We start from the raw sequence: 22459 nt of genomic DNA, 5'->3' as shown, positions 1-22459 counted from the left end.
TGTTAAAACGGCTTGCCATAAGCATCAGTATAATGTCATTAGGATTAGGAGTATAGGAGAATATATATATATGTATACATATATGTATATATTTGTGTGTGTTTTTGAAGTGCTCAGCTATGTGCTGAGAAAACCCTCAAAAGCAAAAAAATGCTTAATTATTACAAGTGTCTAATGTTTGTCAGATTATCTTTCAGATATTAGGAAAGAGTTCTAGACGGACAGTGACTCCAAACCCGTGTCTACGTCCAGTCCATTGAGTTGTGGCTCCAAAACACAGTAGCCAATCAGTAGGCAGCTTTGTAGTTTGGAGCAAGTGTAATTCCAAAAAGTGTATTTTCAAACAAATCAAATAACATATTTTTTAATGATTAAATCAATGTTGACACAAATCTAATTCCATACCAGGGTGGACCAAGCCAGGACCACAACTGGGAATCTCTCCATCGTGGAGAAACTAGGGGCCCCTCTAACAGCATATTGCACAAGGCCCCCACAAAGCTAGAACCCGCCCTGGTTTCAGACCGTCCACTCCTCCTCAGCCTCAGGAAAATCCTGCCACTGCTTCTCTGAAACTACAACACAGCAGAAGCATGGGCTGCTAAACGGGGCGCCGTGATTGGCTGGAGGGAGCACATAAGCCCCGCCCCCTCCGAGTTCCATGTAAACAAACACACACTGGGCATGCGTCACTGGAATAATGGAGGACTGTCTTCCCCACTCGAACTGATGATGTCGGTGTTTCTACTCTTCTACCTGTGACCCGCGAGTGAAAACAAGTCGTCGACACTTCAGCGCGTGTGAGTGAGTGTTTGTGACTTTTGTCGCTGCTCGGTTTTGTCGGAGCGAAGGGGCAACTTTGCGTGTGCACGCGCGTTCAAAGTGACGCTCTCCCTCGGCGTTTGCTAGTCGCGCTAGCCGAGAGCAGAGGCAGCTGTCACATCCCCGCACTCCGCTACACACTCAGCGGTCGCTCCTGCTCCCAATAAACAAGCGTCCGCTGTGGCGAGGCCGCACACGTTGAGTGTAGAAATGCCGTGTACTTCCGTGAACTCCTGAATGTGACAGTGGTTTGGTTTTTGTTGAACAACACTTTAAGTTTTCCAAAGAGGCAAGTACAAGCTATCGATCTCGTAGATAGCATTGTAAGCTAGCGGACAAGCGGATTTTTTTTCCCCGTGAAGCGGCGCTGTCATTGGTCCACAGTGTCAGACAGACGTGGTGCTCGGCCAATCACAGAGTGAGGAGCGGAAACAAACCTGCCTCATGTCCCGCCCCCAAGATTTCTCATGAAATTTTGGCTATTTTTCCAAGCTACGAGCAAAGTACAATACCACATTACTAACACAGTGCGAAGTCGCCTTGATAAACCATAACAATAGTTGTGATGTTTTATATGTATGAAACTAAGTTATTTTCGACAACTCCTGCACTGTTTTTATTTATCTTCTCAGTTTCATTGTTTATAAGATAAGATAAGGTTAGTGTTTGTCACCGCAGCAAATACAGTAAAGGTAAAGTTAATAAATAATAAACATACATTTGTACATGTGAAAGTACAATATAGAAAAGCATATTAACAATAAGAAGACCATAAATAGGTTAAATAGAATATACATTATAGACTTTAAGTCTGTTATCTTATTTTGTTTTGGCTTCTTTCCATTACTATTTATGTGTAAGTAGTAGGGGTGGGTCAAAATATCAATTTGGTGATCTTTCGTTATACAATATGGTAAATCTCGATATTTGAATTAACAAATTAAGGTGCTGTAAAGTAAACAATCCCTGCCAATTGTCTCCTCGTGGTGGCGCTGCCCAAATGAATGAGGGAAACTTGGGTGGTGGAGAAAGCTTTGTTAAGAGATGCCCCATCCACGTTCAATACAAAGACTTTATGCATTTTGTTCTGTATGTTGTGAATAAATCAAGAAATCCTGCACTTTTAACTTTTCACGTTTTGTTTTCTGCAGTGAGACAGATATCATGATGTACAGCTATATGATTGTCTTTACATATCATTTAGCATTGTCTTGCCATATGTTATTTATCACAACATACTGTATGTATATGCACTTTCTGCATATTTATATGTGTGTGTATATATACAGTATATATATATATAGTAAAAATCAGTACACAGAAAAATAATTAATTAACAAAAGACAATGGCAAAATTCAGGCTGGTACATCTTTTGGATTGAATAGTTTATCAATTGTAGGCTCTATCATTGAAAATAGTTTGATATTTTTATGTTGGAGTGTCAACAAATCACTTTATGTAAAGATCTGAAATGGAATAGATTTTAATGGAATTGGAATTTAATTGAAGATTGAGATTCTGAAAGATTCACACCTCTAGAAGGAAGACTCCGGCCTAATACTATCAAGCTGAAAGGGGGCGTTTCTCTCCCTAAGGGAATAGAGGTGGACATACAGTTGCTTAGCTTAGTTGAGCTACAGCTGTAGCGGACACAGAGAGGAAGGTACAGGGGTGAAAATATGTTGCTTTTAAAGTTATACCTTTAACTGTCAGTGTAACTAAAATGTCCATAAACACGTCTTTGTGTTTTCCAACAGAGTTGACGTCAAACTATTAGGACAAGATGACCACAGACGCGCAATCCCAAACTGACGCCTCCAAGGTGATGACGTTCACACCCTCGAAAGAGGAGTTCAAGGACTTCAGCCGCTACATTGCCTACATGGAGTCACAAGGAGCTCACAAAGCTGGAATGGCAAAAGTGAGTAGCGTCTGTGGATTCATCAAATTATTATAATGTCCTGTATCGATGGATTGTTTCCATGAAATCAATCATAACAGTTTGGAGTTGGAATAATCCACAGCTGAATGGAAGTTAAGATTTGTGAGTTAACAAATCAGTCTGTGAAGAAAAGGAAGAAATGGGTGGAAAATTTTGAATGAATTCATCAAGTTTAAAATACAAGTAGATGACACTTTTATAGTTTTTCATAGCTCACACAAACATCTCAGATAGACATTTTTTTCCCATTTAACAGATATAATCATAACAATGAAGCAACTCATTGTTTTTCCTCTTTAATTCATTTCCAGGCTTTTGCTTATCAAGGGCAAATTTAATTAACTACCCAGAATTGCACATAATTCTATCTGTCACAGCCTCACTGCTAATAAATTAACACTAGGTCTACAGTGAAAGAAAAATGTGTAAGGGGAAGAATCACATGAAGTCATTGTGGAGAAATAATGAGGTGGTGCTCAATGGTCTTTCTTAATAGAAAGAAAAGGACAATATACAGTCAATACTGAAGAAGAGCAGAAAGTAAAGTTTGCACGCTGCAAAATTTAATGGCACTAATTCCAATTTTTTATTCACTTTGTAATTAAAAACATCCACCTTTTTGTCAAAGACTATTGACTGACTTTCAGTCAGCATAATTCATCGAAGCAATCACCAGCTTTTCTTTGGTTTTATTGTTCAAAATTTCCATATTAATGTACCTCAATTAATCTGATAGGTCACAGGATGTCATTTTGTTTCACCTCCTTCTCCTGCAGGTTATTCCACCTAAAGGCTGGAAACCCAGGCGAACGTATGATGACATCGATGACCTGGTGATTCCTGCTCCTATTCAGCAGGTAGTGACGGGTCAGTCAGGGCTGTTCACGCAGTACAACATCCAGAAGAAACCGATGACCGTCCACGAGTTCCGTAAAACCTCAAACTTGGACAAGTCAGTTCACATTGTTCAAATGTTACCTGTGAAGTTGAGACACCAGATTTTTCTTCCTCTTAGAAGCTCACAGTGTTTCTCCTTCTAGGTTCTGCATTCCCAGATATGTGGATTTTGATGAGCTGGAGAGGAAGTTCTGGAAGAACCTGACCTTCAATCCACCACTGTATGGGGCTGATGTTAGTGGAACGCTGTACGATCCTGTGAGTGGTTAAAAAAAACATTCAATTTTATGGAGACATGTTCAACTTTTTCTGTAATTTCTTGTGTCCTTGATCAAAATAGCTTGTATTTTTCCATCAGTGCTGCTGTGCCACATCCACACTCCTCTGTTTTCACTTTAAAAACACATCACACATCTGCTACAAGGATGAGTTTTAAAATGCTGTTGGCTCCATTTTAGTTTGAAAACTCAGGGGCAGCTTTTTAAAATGAAAGCATCAAGGTATTATGTATTATATATCGCCTTACCATACTGTCTCTCCTCCACAGGATGTGACTGAATGGAACATAGGTTGTCTCAACACCATTCTGGACACCGTGGAGAGTGAGAGTGGCATCAAGATCAAAGGAGTCAACACGCCGTATCTGTACTTTGGGATGTGGAAAAGTGCCTTTGCATGGCACACAGAGGACATGGATCTGTACAGCATCAACTACCTACACTTTGGAGAGCCCAAATCCTGGTATAGTTCAACTTTTTTTTTTAAACATAACCTGCACTTTCAGTGTGTTTTTGTCAATTTATTTGGAGCTGATCGTCAGACATTTTCTTTAATTCTTGTTTTTATTTTTAAGATTTTATTTTACGTTACAGCAGCGTGAGTAGCGATTTGTTTCGCTCTGCTCTTTTGACTCCCTCTCTAACTGTCACTTGGTCAAACACACCAGCATACAGTATAATAGCACATTGACTTCAGACACATGTGCACAGTCAGACTTGTTAATAATGATACATTTTGCCTAAAAAGTGCTTTTAAAGAGTCTCCAAAATGCTTTAGTCAAAATCACACAGTAACACATTCAATGATTTGTGATTTGGGTTACAATAGTTGGCCATCATAAAATGTGGGTCGCTGTCCCAAACAGATATGACGTCATGAAATTTGAGTAAAGGGTGGAGGAAGCCAGACCCAGGCCTTTTCTCAGTATCCATACTTGTCCGCACTTGTGCGTACTTGCATACTCCCTTTCTTGTGAAACGTCATCAGCCTCAGTCCAAGTTCTGTTCCAATTCTCAAGTACGCGAGCAGTGAGTACGGTTCTCGTTTTACCAAGTATGCATCGGGTGGTGACTAGGGATGTCCTGATACAACTTTTTCACTTCCGCTACAATACCGATATTGCAGCCTTGAGCATTAGCCGATATCAGCACGAATCATACATACTTTAATTACTTATTTTGTAGTGTGGAATGTTAGAATAGGCTTGATCAAGTGATATTACTTAAACAGAGAACGGCTTCGTAGCCTTGTAGCTTCGGCTGAACATAGCAGCAGATAATACAAATATAAACCTGAAATCAATATTTTTCTCTGTCCTGGAACACAGTTTAAGGATCATTTGAGGCGAGAAATTAGTCATTTAGAATTCAAACATGTGGTTTGTCTATTAAGATATGACGTTTATAGTGTGGCAGCGACGTTGTCGGAGGTGATCAGCTCCGCCTCTGCGGACGCTCGGTGCTCACAGTGCCCGGTGCAGAGCAGCGTTACCTCGGCCTGTCCTGATGAAATGATCCGCTGGCTGAGACGTCTCGGTCATTAGATGCTTGGTGTGATCCATAGATTTGTTGTGTTATTTTGTTTTTAATGTAAATGTTTTGACCTGACAGCACAGTTTGAAAGTTTGTATATTATTAATGTTTTTACTTATTTTAACTTTGAATTTTAGATTAACAATAAAGTCGCACAGTCATTGTATCTGTATTTAAATATAATATGTAAATACATATGTGTGTGTGTATGTATATGTATATGTATATATATATATATATATATATATATATATATATGTATACACACTACTGCTGTAATATATTTTTTTAATATTTAAAATGTGAAAATAATAACAATATATATGCATTTATTAAAAGTATTTCATATGAAACAAACGTAAACGTACAGCACTGCATTTTAACGTTGGTGATAATGGTGTTACAGAGAGAGCTCAATATTTTCTCAGGTGGTACTTGGTATAAAAAGGTTTGAGAACCACTGGTTAACAACAAATTAACAGCCCTCGCAGAGAACAAGCAGAGGTCTCATTTAAAGTATAACATACTGATTAAAGAAGAGACAACGTTAGCTTTATTGCCATCATGAGTCGTGACGTGTTTGTTCTTTTTTTCTCCTCAGGTATGTGGTTCCACCAGAGCAAGGGAAAAGACTGGAACGACTTGCCAAGGGTATGTAATATGTATGTGTACTGTATGTATTTGTGGGTTCTTGCACAACTCCAAAGACTAATTGCAGCATTAGCCAACTTTATTCACCCTGCTGATTCTCTAATTTTAATGAATGGGTACTACAGGTCTCTTAGAAGTTTTAGGGATTTTTTTAGGGAATGTGTACATGTTCCACCAAATATTCTAAAAAGATATGATCACCAGAACAGAGCATCCGCTGTAATGATGATGTTCATGGTTTTCTGTATTTTCAGGTTTCTTTCCAGGAAACAATCAGAGTTGTGAAGCCTTCCTGCGCCACAAGATGACTTTAATTTCACCCTCGATTCTGAAGAAATACGGCATACCATATGAGAAGGTGAGCCTCCGTTTTTTTTTTGTTTACTTAAACAAAAGCGGAATTCAGCCCTCATAATGCTGTGTTGTGTTTTTATTCAGGTCAATCAAGACGCGGGACAGTTTGTCGTGACCTTCCCGTTTGCTTATCACGCTGGTTTCAACCACGGCTACAACTGTGCCGAGTCCACCAACTTTGCCACCAAGCGATGGATTGATTACGGCAAACAGGCAACACTGGTAAAATATAAAGATCTGGGAATGTTAATTTAGTGATTAATCCAATGCAAAAAACTTGTATATTGAATGTACTGGTGGTGAACTTTGGCTATATTCAAAGATTCAAATATAAACCAGAATATCAGAATTACTCACGAGAATACTGGCAACCATAACAAAGAAATATAGCTTTTTCTCAAAGCACTTTTTGAACTTGTCCCAGCACAACAGTGTGACTGAATCTTCGAGTAAAGTCTTCTTCCATGTTTTCCTTTCAGTGTTCGTGCCGTCAGGACTCTGTGAAGATCTCCATGGACGTGTTCGTACGCAAGTTTCAGCCCGACCGCTACAAGTTATGGAAAGCAGGGAAAGACACCGCACCCATTGATCACTGCAAACCCACACCAGAGGCTGCAGAGTTTCTGAAAGAAGAGCAAACCCAGGCCTCTGAAACACAGGCCTCTGAAGCTGTGTCTGAGGACAGCACTAGTCTGGTCCAGGAGGACAGCACAGATCCGGTCAAAGAGGACAGCACAGATCTGGTCAATGAGGACAACTCTGGTCCAGTCCAGGAGGACAGCACAGATCCGGTCAAAGAGGACAGCACAGATCCGGTCAAAGAGGACAGCACAGATCTGGTCAATGAGGACAACTCTGGTCCGGTCCAGGAGGACAGCACAAATCCCGTCAAGGAAGACATCCCTGATCCCGTCAAGGAAGACATCACTGATCCCATCCAGGAGGACATCACTGATCCCATCCAGGAGGACATCGCTGATCCCGTCAAAGAGGACAACAGTGGCCTGGTCAAGGAAGACATCACTGATTCTGTCAAGGAAGACATCACTGATCCCATCCAGGAGGATATCACTGATCCCATCCAGGAGGACATCACTGATCCCGTCAAGGAAGATATCGCTGATCCCGTCAAGGAAGATATCGCTGATCCTGTCAAGGAGGACAAAAGGTCTGGATTTACTCCTCATTTTTAAATGTCTTTACTGTTGTTGACGAGAATTTGAGACCACACTAAAAGAATGTTGTTCTCTTTGTGGCATGGACCCGAAACCAGAAGTTAACATCGTGTCAGTGCAGGTGATGCAGACCTGCTCAGGCTTTGACAGAAGGTTGAAGGTTGAGATCCTACATTGTGTTGCTTTAGAGTACAATTAAATTGTTCATAATATTATATATTACATTTTGCACCAATGAAACCAGCCAAACAGTCACCAGTTTTCTCAGAAAAATGCCCACTCGATTCCTTGTGGCGATGATGTGGTGAACACTGAAGACTCCTTGTTAAACATTGGCACATAAACCCAGTGAACACCTCTACTTAACTTAAAGGTTGTTGCTTGTCTTGACGTGTGTCTCTCATTCATCAGCCCAAAGACTCAGACTGGGACAAGGACTCGAACTGGGACAAAACCTCAGACTGGGACAAAGCGTCAGCTTGAAGTAGCTGAAGATGTCAAACCTGAGGTGAAGGAGACTGAGGGGGTGGAGTCAAAGAGAGCGAAGCTGTCCCGCAAAGAGTCTCCAGCTAAAGTCTCTGTCAAGCCAGAAAAAGGTACTGCACTGTCTTCATTTCTTTCAGTTCTTTTAGTGTTGACATTTTGTTATATTTAGAATAAGAACAAACATGGGTAAACATAGCACAAGTAACCCTACAATAAAGCAAAGGACTTTAAGTGTTTCTTTAGTCAAATGAGGTACTTACAGTCACCGTCATTGCAGGCTATACTTAAGCAGACTTAATTAGACTACATTGTGTTAGTTCATTTTGTGATTGTGATTGTCTTTAATCTATAAAAGCTTTTATTGTGCTAGGATGCAGAAATACCTCAAAAAAGAACTAAACACAGTCTCAATTTCAGACCAGTCATGTCTTTTATCATTTTATGGGGAATAACTCATGTGAAGGGAGCAATATATAGCTTTAGATTGTGTCTACATTTGTGGATATATCTTGCAAAATTATCCAATATTTATTAATTTATTTATCAGATTCTTGAATAATCCCACCAAATTGGGTGAAAAGCTGTCCAAACATGGCTGAGTGTCTTACACACAATGGACTGCAACTGTGTGAATCAACAGTGGCTTTATAATCATTCACCTACAAGTATTATCAGCCTCAGTAGTTTGCAGAAATTGAACAATTTCTCTTTTTTTTTTCCCCCCAGACACCGTAAAGATCAAGTCGGAGCCTAAGAAGGAGAAGGACACCAAGCAGCTGACGAAATCTCAGTCTAAAGCCAGTGCTAAAAAAGGCTCAAATCGACGAAGCCCGTCAAAAAAAGAGAAGAGCAGTGAACCAGCTGCAGACGTCTCTCCTCCTGAGCCTGTTGAGAGCCATACGGTGGCTCTGAGCTTGGGGGAGGAGGTCGCCGCCGGCAGAGTTGAGCCTCCGCTGGACAACACCTGCAGCCCGGCACAGAAACAGTTTCAGAGGACGCTGAGCCCCGCAGATGTCCTGCACGTCCACAGCTACGCCAAAGGAGACTATGGAGAGGTAGATGTCCCGCTCAAGGACAAAAAGACGGAGGATGATGACGACGACGACGATGACGACAGTGAGGCGGTGCAAGACAGCAAAGCAGTGAGCAGATTGTTACACACAGAAATCACAGTTCAATATTATGCAATTCATGGCTTGTGATACAATACAATACAGTACATTTTGGAATTTCCATGTATCCTTTCTGACTGTCTTAAGAGTTTATCACATGGTGTTAATATATCGATGCTGACACTAACAGTGGGCGTTGTTCTCCAGCAGGTGGCAGAAGAGGCCAGTGAAGATGGAGAGGTGCAGTCAGAGACTGATCTCGGACAGCTGCCAGGCCACCATCCACTCATTAAGGACGGCATGAGTGATGACGGTATGTCGCCATCAACGCGGTGTTCAGTGTCGTTCATGATTACACAGAAATGCAACTCAGGTGTCAAACAATACACCCTCTGTAGTTGTTGAGTTTTAATTGTTGTTGTTGTGCAGAAGCACCAGAAGTGACCCCTCCAGTAGAGGAGGGTGGCCTGGAAGGGGAGAACTGGGCAAAGCCCCTGACTCCCCTGTGGCAGAGCAGACCTCCAAACCTGAAGAAAGAGAGAGAGTATAACCAGCGCATGGGCTCCAAACCGCCATACTGCTCCATCTGCTTGTTGTTCCACACGTACCAGCAGGTAAACATGTCTCAACAGTCCATTTTTAATAGTTATATACTTGCAGACCCCACAGCCATCTCTGGAATAACTTAAAACTGACTAAAAGTAGTCGGCCTCCCATCATTGTTTATTCTTCAATTTAGGTTTTGACTCAATGACGTGGGGAGAAATTATGGTAACTTTACTTAATGTTATTCAGATATTATCATGGAAGTTCAAAAGGATTAAGATCAGGACTGTCAGAGGATCATTTCAGAATTGTTCAGTTTTTTTCTGAGACATTCTTGGGTGTTTTAAGCTGTGTTTGGGCTCTTTTTATTTTTTTTGTTTTTCACCCCAGAATAGTCTGAGAATTTATTGTGCCCTGCACAGATTCAAGGCGGCAAAGCAGAACATAGCAACACAGCATCATCACATAATCAAATCTCCTTCATGTTTCACTATAGCTATGGTGTTCTCTTCGTTGAGAGCTTAATTTTTCACACCACGAATGCAAATTTAAGAACGAACAGCTCCAAATATGATGCATTGCATCTTCTTGTCGGGACATCCCGTTATTTACCAGTCTGACCAGTGATTATGTCATGTGATCAGATTAAGCAAAGGTTTGAGTGCACCACTAACATTCCTGCCTTGTGGAGGAGTTGCCATTTGTCCAGAGAATGTGTCAACTTTCAGAAAAGTCCGTAACCCCAATATGATCTGACGTGTTTCAGTTGTGTAAGCTGTGTGTCTCCATGTGCTGTGCCTGTGCTCAGACTGAACGTGCCAACACTTCAAACAGTCCAGTCATGGCTCCCGGTGGACGGATGAGAACCAAACCTCTGATCCCAGAGATGTGCTTCACCACCACCACAGAAGACGACGCGGAGAGCGAGGAGCAGTACGTCACACCTCACCTGGAGGAAGACGGCACTAGCCTCCTCATCAGCTGCTCTCAGTGCAGCATCCGGGTCCACACCAGTCAGTACACAAACACCCAAACTGATCTGAAGTGTGTCTGTATGTGTCACATATTTGCAAACCCACCTCACTGCCTGTGTCTGTGTGTTCGTTTCAGGCTGTTATGGAGTGGATCCAGCCAGTGTGAGCAAGGAGTGGAAATGTGCTCGCTGCAAGGCCAACGCCATGACTGAGGTCAGTGAGAAGTACTTGCATAATGGTACTTGTCAAAGCAGAATATTGATACAAATACTTCTAGATCCCAATCTACATGGCGAATTTTATAACTGTAAGTTAAACTAAAGTTAATCAAAAGACCATTAGGGTACAAAAAAACAAGTCCAGTCCAGTTTATTGCTTGTAGCTTCATTCGCTCATCATTTACCACTTTATTCTTCACATGAGGGTCACAGGAGCTGATCCCAACTGACGTAAGGCGAGAGGAGAGTTACACTACTTCCGCTCCAAAGCAGATGGTTTTCATTATATTAAGAGCAGCATTAAACTGACTTTTTAGTGTTTTTTGTTCTTGTACTGGGAGAGATTTAGCTTTTCCTTGCTTGTCAGGACAGTTGATTGATGATGTGTTATTACTATTTTTATTTGCAGAACTGTTGCTTGTGTTCACTGAGAGGTGGAGCTTTGCAAAGAGCCAACAACAGCAAGTAAGTGTTTCCTCTCATCTGCAAAATATCGGACACTGAACTTTGAAGTGCAGTACAATGTCCTTTAGCATTAGAATGGATAGTATTTACTCCACAGTAGTGAAGCACCTGTTTAAGCTGTGTGTGTGTGTGTGTGTGTGTGTGTGTGTGTGTGTGTTTCACAGGTGGGTACATGTGCTGTGTGCACTCGCTGTGCTGGAAGCACGTTTCGTGAACATCACTGAAAGAAGTCCTGTGGATTTAAGTGGAATCCCACTGCAGAGATTTAAACTGGTGAGTCTAGTATTAGTATTATTATTGTTGTTATTTTACCTGATTTAGATCACAAAGAGCAGGTATGTATATATATATATATATATATATATATATAAACAGTTATTTTCATAATGGATTATTCTATTATTATTTAATGTAAACGTTTTGACCTGACAGTTTGAAAGTTTGTATATTATTAATGTTTTATTTATTTCGACTTTGAATGTCAGCTGAGATTGGCACAGCATTTTTCATTTCATTCACTTGAGTGTTGTGTTTTTTTCATGATAAAAACAAGCTCTTAGGATTTTCCAGTTTCGTAAATGTAAATATTTTCTGGTCTCTTAGCTCCATATGACAAAAAATGTAATACAAATTGAATAATAAATATGGTTTGTGGACAAAATAAGACAACATTTAAAGGTTTTTAACATTTTATTGACCAAACAACTAATAGATGACTTGAGAAAATAAACAGATTAGCCTCGTCAAGTCATTATTATTATTATACTGTAATATTTTCTCTTCAAAAACACTGGTCTGTTTCTGTCTGAGTTGTCAGACAAGCACTCATTATTTTTTCACATGACATTGATCGAACAAGATTTAATATAATTGTACTTGTTGAATGATTTCGAAACCATCTACAGTTTCCCGAGCTCTGGGTTTCTCTCTGACAGAAATGTTACTACTGTAAGAAGCGGATGAAGAAGGCGTCTGGCTGCTGCGTGCAGTGCTCTCACGGCCGCTGTCCCACTGCCTACCACCCCACCTGTGCACAGGCTGCTGGGGTTCTCATGCAGCCGGATGAATGGCCCTTCGTGGTCCACGTCACCTGCTGTCGACACAAAGGCCCAGCTCAGATCGAGGTAAGGAGCAGGAGCACAGGAGGATTTGATGATCCATCTTCTCCTCTGCTATGTTGTGAGTGGAAGTGTTTGTCTGAGCGGTTTCCTGCGTCTTCTTCTCCTCCAGCGCAACAAAGCAGCCATGCATGAGCTGACCGTGGGACAGAGGGTGATATGCAAGCACAAGAATGGCCGCTACTACCAGTGTGACGTGGTGCAGCTGTCTAAAGAGACGTTCTACGAAGTCAACTTCGATGATGGCTCGTTCAGCGACAATCTCTTTCCTGAAGACATTGTGGTAAGTGTCTCCAGTTTATCTCGGTCTTGTCGTGCAACTAATTAAACATGATCATCAACAGAACGATCATTTAACTTGTAATTGGGAACATTGTAGCTTGGACTTCCTCATATGGTGAGGTGATGTGAGACCTTGTTAGCTACAAACATTAGCTGCAAACATGTGACTCATCTCTAAGAACACAATCCATGTGGAAATATGAAGACAAGGAACAAGATTTTTAGCCTTACAACTATTGTTTTTTTCGAGCGACTTCATCACCAGACTTTATAGCCCATGGGTTTGTGGTTTTAGTTTTCTGAATTCAGGCATCTGTAGGTTAGTGGTAGAGAAGATTTTCTTCCTACTAGAAGGTCAGGGGTTCAATCCCCAGCTCTGCTAGTCTACATGTCCTTGTGTCCCTGTGTAGTACACTTTCGCATACACATAATAAGACTAAAATATTTAATTTTTTCTGTGTAATAGTGATATCATTTCGTATAATCTTCAGAACAGTCGTTTCAATGTATGCCATTCCCTGTATCCTCTGCACAAATACCAGCTTTATAAAAAAAAACCATTATCAGATATCAGCACAACAGGTGAAGATCCTTCGCTATCACTAAGGCCTGAAACAGGAGGCTGAATATGCTGCCACCTCCTTGACTTCTACGCTGGGGCTCTCTCCTACTACTAATTATTTCTGTTTATTTATTTTGCTCAGTGAAAACAAAAAAGGTATCTCAGCATCAAAACACCTCAGTTTCAGGTTCATTCTTAAAGTTGCAATGTAAAGGTCATCACCTTTTGATACGTATTATATGATGAAACGATTATCTTTAAACATGGAAGTGAACATTTTGAGTTACATTTATAGCTTACACTTTGATGAAATAACTTGATACAGTGTATTTTAGCTGAGAAATGCTTTTCTGTGTGTGTGACCTGTTAGAGCAGAGACTGTGCTCAGCTTGGACCTCCACCCCAGGGTGAAGTGGTTCAGGTGCGATGGACGGACGGCCTGGTGTACGGGGCCAAATTCGTGGCATCTCATGTCATCCAAATGTACCTGGTAAGAACTTGTTTTTTCCTTGGTTGTGTGTTTTGTGTGACATGTCTTTACTGAAGGGAAAGATGCCTGCAGTTATGGAAAGTATTCAGATCCCTCAGTGTTCAGCAGAGGATGTTTGGTCTTGCCATGTTTCACACTCCAAAACAGCTGCATTACCTTCCTAACTGTGGCTTTTTTTCAGTCCTCTTGCCTCCACTGAAACTGAGTTTGTCCATTTATAATGTTGTCCCATCTCTGCAGAGGTCATGTGACACTCACTGAAATCACATGAACAGCAAACACAGCCGGAGTTTGTTTGGGTCAGACATGTTGTTTTATAAGGCTTAAAACATTTTTGTAATTGATTTGTTGCATAAACAAACTTGAAACACATGTTTATATGTTAGTAACTGTTAACCATCTACGGGATATAACCACATAGCCACAGGACTGTCCTACATACTGTCCACAAGGGGGAGCTAATGTCTGTCTAGTCTTTCCAGGACCACATGATTTTTTCATAATCTCATATTTGACATTTTAAAATGCTCAACAAATCAGATTGAGGCAAATATTAAAAACTATAGACACATACAGTATAGATGAAAAAAAATAGTGGATAATCAGTTAAATTATAAATAAAATGTATTGATAAATCGTGTATTACACTTGTTTTAATAGATTTGTGTGCTTATGCAGTTTTGTTATGTTCACAGCTCTTGGATAAAAACATTGTATTGTACTATTGTAGTAATCACAGAAAATATGTGAATATTGTTTTTGTTTTATTTATAGTTGTTTATTCAAATAATCATGACATACAATAACCAAATCTTTAGAAATGATGTGTTTAGACTCTGTTTGGGTCCTGACTGATCTTTGCTTTGTGTGGGAACTCAGGTGGAGTTTGAGGATGGGTCACAGCTAACGGCCAAGAGAGATGACGTCTACACTCTGGACGAGGAACTGCCCAAGAGAGTCAAATCCAGACTGGTGAGTACAAAGCAAAAACCCCACTTAACACTGACTGTAGCTACAATATTACCCCAGAGGTAAGGTAGCATGAGAATAAACCAACTTCTGCTTTGTTAATGAAATATAACAAAAACTAGTTTGAAACGAACTTAATACACATGTTTATTCCCAAATTTGAGTCGGCTCACTGGGCTTCTTCTCTGAGAAATCAGAAATTAATCAAGCACAACACGTATACTTCATGTATGACAATAATAATTATATCTAAGCTTCTACATACTGGTGTATTAACTAAACTGTTAAACTGTTTAACTGTTAACTAAAGCTGTTAATTTAGGGCAGCTGTGGTCTAATACATATGTTAACCACTGTATATTTCACTGTAATCTTATAAAACCGTTTAAAAACAGTGAAAGACAGTAAAGTGTCTCTGTGTCTGCGTCTGTCCCTGCAGTCCAAAGCATCAGACATGAGATTTGATGGCATCTTTGAAGAGAAGGAGATCATCAAGGTGTCAAAGAGACAGCGAGTCATCAACTCACGTTACAGGGGCGACTACATAGAGCCTGTGATTTACAGAGCCATCATGGAGTAACGCTCACACACACACACACACACACACACCAGCAGCACTGACACACGGAACTGTGCTCACTGTACCTTAACGTAGCAGTTAGCCACTGAGAGAGTGTAGCTCCACGTGACTTCCTTCAAGCCCCGATTTAGACTGTTCTACTTTTTACTTCTCATTATTTTCTATACATCAAAGAGAATTCTGTTGTATTTTGTTTGTTATTAAAAGCAGCTGTGTAGTTTTTTTTTGTTTTAATAGGTCTCCACTCAGCAATATTAACATTGGCATTCAACTTGGTCACATTTACCAGTAAAACACCCATAAATAAGAGCAAAAGACACGAGGCATTTGAGTGTACTGGAGCCTAAAGCCGCGAGTTTATAGCAGAATATTGTTCTTGTGTCATTTGTTTCCTGCTGCCATCAGTGCCTATGACAAGAAATCTGACAGGTTATCAAAGGAGAAACGTTTAATTCATTTATGTCCACACATTTATGAAGGTGACAGTTTCTTAAAGGTTCATTATGAAGTTATTCGTGGTAATGTGTAGTCACTCAATTTACGATGATGACAAACCCAGCTGACAGAACTGTGTGTACTATGTTAACTGACTAGTATCACCATCGACCAGTAGACTGAAAATACTGAGCCTGGCCTGTTTTTATAGGTTTGACTAAGATGGAAACTTTTTTAAAAGTTTGCATATTAGTTGTATACACAAAAACAAAATGGTGGCATTTCACTCCTGTTTCCCTCGTTCTCTGAAGGAAGAGCTGTTGCTTTCATATTTGTCATTAGTAGAAGAATGTTCCATTTATACTTTTAAGTACTTCAAGATTAGGTTAGAGGTACTAAATATTCGATTCTGTCTATTTATTCTTGAAATGCTGTAATAACTCATTTCCTGTCAATTGATCTCAACTCACAAATGTTTTCACCTGCGATACCTGTCACATTTCATGTGTGAAGAATGCTAGCTTCATTAAATACAGCTTTTTTATATATACATACATACATACACATAAATATGTATGTATGTATGTGTATACATACATATATATTTGTCGTTTTAAAAAAACAATGCATATTTTAACTTCTCCACCGACTTCAGACCAGGTTTTTTTGTTGGTCAGTGGCTCAATGCTGCCTCAAGATGGCGGTGTGTCTTAAATGATGTCTTAAACTAATGATGTGAAGCAGAATCTCTTAACTACTAACTCATGTAACGACGGAGATGTTTCTGCTACAGTTTAACTTCTCCGATACCAATAACTGAACCGATACAGTCCTGATCCGATATCACTGAATATCTGTAAGTGAACAGTATCTGAACAGCTGTCATTGTTATCACATGACCTCAATTTACACATAAACAAGACATAACACAAAGAGAATAAGTGTGCATATAGTCAATTATTGTTTACACACGTTAGAGAGTCACTTACAACGTCTACTAAAATATTAACCAGCTCCTTAACTTGTTGCTAAGGGGAAAGTTTGACTTTGCCTCTTAGTAGTTATCCCTGAGGAATTCAACATTGCCTACAGTGAAGAAGGTGTTTAAATTGCAGCTGACATCTTTGTACAGCCTCCATTCGATTCTATAATTTGGTTAAATACACTCTGCAGACACATCTCTGCGTCTTTGGCCGATGCCCTCCCATAAATAGTCAGTCGTGCTGACTTATTGAAAACCAGCACCATGACCGTGTTTTTAGTCAATGACCATGAGTGAGTGATAGATGACATTTAAAAGAGTTTATAACAGTAACTGAGAGACTAAATGAGTGATAAATCCCGTTAGCTCCACAGCATTTGGCTCAGACAATCAGCGTAGCAACACGTCCGTGGATAAAAATGAAGCAGCACTAATGGTGTGTTAGCCGGCACGGCGTGGTTAAGTTGCGTTTCCACTAGTATAGTACCTGGTACCTGGTGGTTCCAAGCGAGCTGAGGTGATACAAGGATCAATCTTCAACATTTACCAGGAAAATGACTAAAATCTCAATATTTAACAGAGGAGTGTGGTGTATTTAGGGACAGCACTGCTGATCACAAACCCTGTGGCTGTGTCAGACGTACTCTGTGCTCCGGTCTTGGAGGAAGTACTGAACAAATAGTTTTATTGAACTGATTCTAATGATTCAGTTACACTGAAAACAACTGCTTTACAAGTCACTAGTGAAAGGACGTCACCGCAGTTTGACGCAGCCGTGCAGCTATAACTCCGCCCATGTTGAGTAGGTGCTATTTTTGTAGTGGAAAACCAACCTGTGCCGTGCCGTGCCGCGGTGAGGTGAGGTGAACTGGGACCACGACTGATTTACTGTGAAACAAATACAACACAAGTTATATTAACGGTACAAGAAGGAGTTGAAATTCTGAGCTCCAGCTACGATGAGAACGCAGCTTTAGAGCAGTTGGTTAGTAAGTTATTTCTGGTTGTGTTGCATTTATGTTATTGAGGCAAAAGTAATATACTTTAAAGACATGGTGTTTATTGGTGCAGTTGGGCATTTTCACTTCTGGTATTGGTATCGGAAACCTCTCTACGCAACTCCTCTCTTTTTTGCCGAGATATGGCCCTGTACCCAGAGCCATATTTAGTTTTCTTATTGTTCTTATTATTATGATCCACATTATTATCATCACAGTGGGAGAAAAGCATTTCCATATAAGTTACATAGTTAAAGACCAAAAAAACCAAAACTAGTCATACGATAGTAACTCATTTACTCGCTGAACATTTTAATAAAACTTCATGGAACAAAACAATTGTTGGAATAATTTGACTCAAGTAAAATTATTTGACAACAACAACAATAATAATAATAATAAAAAAAGTAATAAAATAATTGCACTGATATGATCCTTTTCATTAAAGGAATACTTCACCTAAATAGGTTTGTACCAGTACCTTTCACGGACTGCGATCATGTGGCAGAAAGTTTGTACTGGAGAGCCTTGATGAAAACAAAAGACAGCAGCCATTTTTGTGAAACAATGACGTTGCTGATAGTTTTATTTAGAAACGAGCACCGTTTCCTGGTTATTTGTTTAATACATTTTTGTATTTTTATAACTTGATATTCAGGAAACAAAAGAGTCTGAAGTGGTTCCATGTTTCCAGAAGCAGTGTATGAACATTTAAATATCAACCTGATCACGAGCTGGTGCTATAAAATGCATCTTGAGTAGTAACGAGCAGTCAAACATGGCGTTGATTCATAATCCTAAAAACAGCAGTGAGGCAGAATCATCTCATCTTAAAATATGTATATATAACTTTTGTCTGAGCTGTAGTTTGAAGCTCAGAATTGGCCACAGAGTTGAGATTATTCTGGATTATCTACAGTGGCATGAGAAAAGTTTCCTGCTCAACTGATCTCCAAATAGGACTCGGTTCAATATTGTTCATATTTTTCGTTGTACAGTTTCAAAACATTGATTAACCAATTATTAAATTATAATAATCGTGAACTATTTTGATAATCATTTAAATAGTTTAAGTGATTTTTTCCATTTCTTAAATGTGAATATTTTCTGGTTTCTTAGCTCCATAAAACAAAGAAATCATTAAAACTGAATGAATTTTGTGGACAAAAACAAGACATTTTGAGAACATTAAGATTTTTCAGCATTTTCTGGACCAATTAAACGTATAATCGAGAAAATCATCAACAGATTAATCGATTATGAAAATAACTGTTAGCTGCAGTTCTAGTGCCAGGGGTTCCCAAACCTTCCAGTACCTTTTTAACATTTTTTTTATTGACAACATTTTACAACCAGTTTACAGTGTACAAGTAATTCAGGGTTGGAAAAAAATTTTTACCGACAAGTTTTTAATATTCCGTCGCTGCTTTTGTTCTTAAAAGGAATCTCTATACTAAACTTCTATACGTCCGTGGATACAAACGTGATGATGAAGTATTTCTTTAAGTGAGAAGAAAGCCACTTAACCCCCACAGTGTCTCCTCTTTATATCCAACTATTGACTGCATTCCTCTTACATTTAGTCGAGCAGAACAGAATATATAGCGTTCACACGTTGACGCACGTCAACCAGACTATTTATTTAAAAAAAAAGGTGCTTTAAGAAAGACTTGGCTCTGCAGTGATACTGCAGAGGTGGAGCTTGATGATGATGATGATGATGATGTATGTTCTATTTTTTCTACGATATAGAGATGACTTTAAAAAAAGATTTCAGTCAGGTTTTTGACTCGCTTTGTGAAACTAGTTTTTTTTTTCTTCACTCCACTGAAAGTTGTGCATTGCACTTTTTTTTGTAAAATTTAAGTCCAGTTTTAGAGGACGTATGAATAGTTATGTGTTGCCATTGATAATTAGTGACAGATCTGTTCTGGAATGTTAATTGTACATTTATAAAAAAAAAATGTCTTACAAAAGCCCCCCCCCCCATTACTTTTGTTAGTAGGAAGATGTACCCTTGACATGTTGTCCTTTGCTTGTGAAGTAACGCGTGTGTCATTACAGATTTTGTTTACTCAACGGACGGAGAGAATCTGCCCATAACTTTAACCCACATAGGGTTTTCTTGCAGCTTTCAATTAATCCACATAGAGCTGGTCAAATCATTTAAAAAAATAAAATATTTATATCTATTCAGATTCAGCCTAGACCCTGAACTGAAACAACTGTTAAAGCAGAACTACGCAGGATTTTTTGCCCTAATTTAACGGCTTCAGAGTCATTGTGATGGTTAAATGTCTTGTTTATGGGAGATGGGGGGGGCTGTCTCCACTGCCCCCTACTGTATTGTAAACACATACACAAGCCCCCTTGGCCAGGTAGATCAAGGCGTTATTTTAGACGTTCATCATGGCAGATCCATGTGTTCGTCGGCTCTGTTGAAAACAAACTCACATGGCTCGGGACAGTGAGGATAAAGAGGTAGATGGATGTTTACGGTGGCGTCATACAAATATGTACTCCGAAACTGTAGGAGCTCCGTAGAGACTTGCAAAGTTCTGCTTTAGAGGTTTAAAAATGAAATGACGGAGCGCAGCAGTGACACACACACACACACACACACACACACACACCAGGCCTTAGTCTGGTTGTGGTGTGACGTTACAGGCAGGTCCGACACCCTGCTTTCATCGGTCGAGTGGTTTATACATTTTGTTGATTGATAAACTATGAACAGAGTTGTACATGTGCAGGGAGGGATTTTCTATTCTATTTTATGGAGTCGTTTTGTAAAACATGTTCTGTGTGCATCTTCACAGAAGCCTGTGGCGTGTAAATGTCATGTAGTCTATTTTAAAATGTTACCTGTCTACGCAGGAGACGAGCCGTCCGACACTCATCCTCCCGGAGACAAAATTACTCGAATTCCAGATTATCATTCAAGCATTTTGTAAAGCATATGAGTTTGTTTCAGTAAAGCTATTTGCATCACTGCCGTTTGTCTGTATTCATTCTATACGCCGTACTTGCTAAAGACAATCCAAGCCAGTTATTAAAGATACAATTATGTCATTTAAGGTTTTGTCCTGTCGTGTCACATGTGTCATGTCAAAACTTATTAAAATGGTGTCATAATCAAGTATTTGAGCTAACATTTGTCACTTGGATGTTGACGGGTTGTGGTACCAAGGACGACTAAGCCCTAACAAAGCTAGCCAAGGTGCTGGAGAAGAGCTAAAGGCAATCAACTGCCACCAGAGCATCCGATACAGTTCGGTGCTCTTTTTTTTTTTTTCCAGACCTAATCTAGTAACACCAAGACGGTACTCATTCAGTCAAAGCCACGGTTCAGTTTCTTACAGTGCTGTCATTAAGAATAAAACCAAAATCATAACCCACCTCAACTGTTCTGTTCTTTGGCCCTCTTCCCTTGGGGTACCAGAGTAAATGGCACTGTCAGAGTGGAGCGAGACCGGTTCCACCGATGACAGTCGACTGATTGGCCGACAGAAAAACACCACTCTGCAACTGGATCTCCTCCATTGTTTGTCTAGCTGGTCACTTCCTGTTGCTCCTGCTTTTGGAAGGTTCCTGCAGAGGACAAATTTGCCGATGGGTAGGTCACCTGCCAAGTTTGAAGTCTGTCATGTGATCTTTTTGACAGTTATGCGATCACCAGATGGAATGTTCCTTTGTTTTTATAGTTGGATAGATGCAACTTGATGCTTTGGCTTGCTTTTGGTAAGCCTAGCTTACCTTAAATGGCAACATTCCTCACACTTTAGTTAATATATACTGTAGATAAGTATGTTTTGTAAAGAGCTGATCTTGATGTAAGGAGAGGAGAGTTACCATGTTTCTGTTAACTCGTCGTCAGCGGTTGTTCTTTCAGGAATTTGAGCTGTTCCTCGAGGTCCAGCATCAGCAGCTAATACTTGAAGAGACCAGTTTTCCTGCCTTTGATCTTGTTGAGGGTCTCACCTGCTCTGTCAAAGTCGATGGTTTCTTCGCCTGCTTAATTCCTGTATCGGTGGATTCTACTGCTGTGTTCACGACCTGGTCATGCCTTCATCTGTACCTCCCCTCTTCAAGTGCTTTGGTGCAGCAACTTAAACTTTCTCACTTGGAGCAAAGTAGACAGACCGGTACATTTGCCTCACCAGAAATTGATCTTTTATGGGCTGCGAAGCGTGGATCACCTGGGTGAGGAATTTGATCAGGTTGGGCTCTGCCTTTCACAGCTTTGTCCAGGTGCTGTTAATTTATTTGTGTCTCCTGATTTGTCCTCACTGCAGGTGGCACCCAGAGAGAACAGAGGAGCAAACCAAGATTGTTCTACTACTGGGGTGCAGAAGTTGGTTTCATCCTGATCAGCAGGGGGAGAGGGTGTACAAGTAACATTTCCTAAATCCAATTCCTGTTCCTCCCCAGGTTCTGCTACAGGTTCTCCAACAGATTCTGGTCTGGGATCCATCGGGACAAAGACTCGGTCCAGCAGCTGTTCCAGCAGCTTATTGGCATGGTCTGGCTTTGTTTTGATTTTCAGCACACGGGTGGGTTGTCCTCCTGAGACTTGAAGCTCTGTGATG

At 40.1% G+C, this 22459-nt stretch overlaps 1 protein-coding gene and 1 long non-coding RNA gene across 2 annotated transcripts; one reads left to right on the top strand and one right to left on the bottom strand.

The window, feature by feature from the left end:
• The first annotated feature begins 685 nt into the window (after positions 1–685).
• kdm4aa (lysine (K)-specific demethylase 4A, genome duplicate a) lies at positions 686–20863 on the top strand. The gene is made up of 22 exons (XM_058637529.1): positions 686–804; positions 2581–2744; positions 3542–3717; positions 3806–3920; positions 4210–4403; positions 6075–6124; positions 6379–6482; positions 6563–6700; positions 6958–7646; positions 8065–8249; positions 8866–9281; positions 9459–9564; positions 9681–9865; positions 10606–10810; positions 10908–10984; positions 11399–11454; positions 11619–11727; positions 12390–12578; positions 12685–12855; positions 13787–13906; positions 14786–14878; positions 15315–20863. The coding sequence occupies exons 2-22, from the start codon at positions 2607–2609 to the stop codon at positions 15453–15455; spliced, it is 3657 nt and encodes a 1218-aa protein (XP_058493512.1). The 5' UTR covers positions 686–804; positions 2581–2606; the 3' UTR covers positions 15456–20863.
• LOC131465154 (uncharacterized) lies at positions 3782–21851 on the bottom strand. The gene is made up of 3 exons (XR_009241288.1): positions 21723–21851; positions 21270–21461; positions 3782–3918 (listed from the first exon to the last, which is right to left on the bottom strand). It is a non-coding gene; the product is annotated as an uncharacterized LOC131465154 (long non-coding RNA).
• Positions 21852–22459: the final 608 nt, after the last annotated feature.

Source organism: Solea solea, chromosome 9 (assembly GCF_958295425.1).
Source record: "Solea solea chromosome 9, fSolSol10.1, whole genome shotgun sequence".
NCBI classification, from domain to species: domain Eukaryota; kingdom Metazoa; phylum Chordata; class Actinopteri; order Pleuronectiformes; family Soleidae; genus Solea; species Solea solea.
Note: the sequence above shows the minus strand (reverse complement) of the source record. Positions and strands in the feature narration are given on the sequence as shown.

Excerpts from the sequence above, each read along its gene's own strand:
- kdm4aa (XM_058637529.1), top strand. The coding sequence starts at position 2,607 with ATGACCACAGACGCGCAATCCCAAACTGACGCCTCCAAGGTGATGACG. Across the intron at positions 9,282-9,458 it reads CGGTGCAAGACAGCAAAGCA|CAGGTGGCAGAAGAGGCCAG; the intron begins GTGAGCAGATTG and ends GTTGTTCTCCAG. Across the intron at positions 10,985-11,398 it reads AGGCCAACGCCATGACTGAG|AACTGTTGCTTGTGTTCACT; the intron begins GTCAGTGAGAAG and ends TTTTATTTGCAG.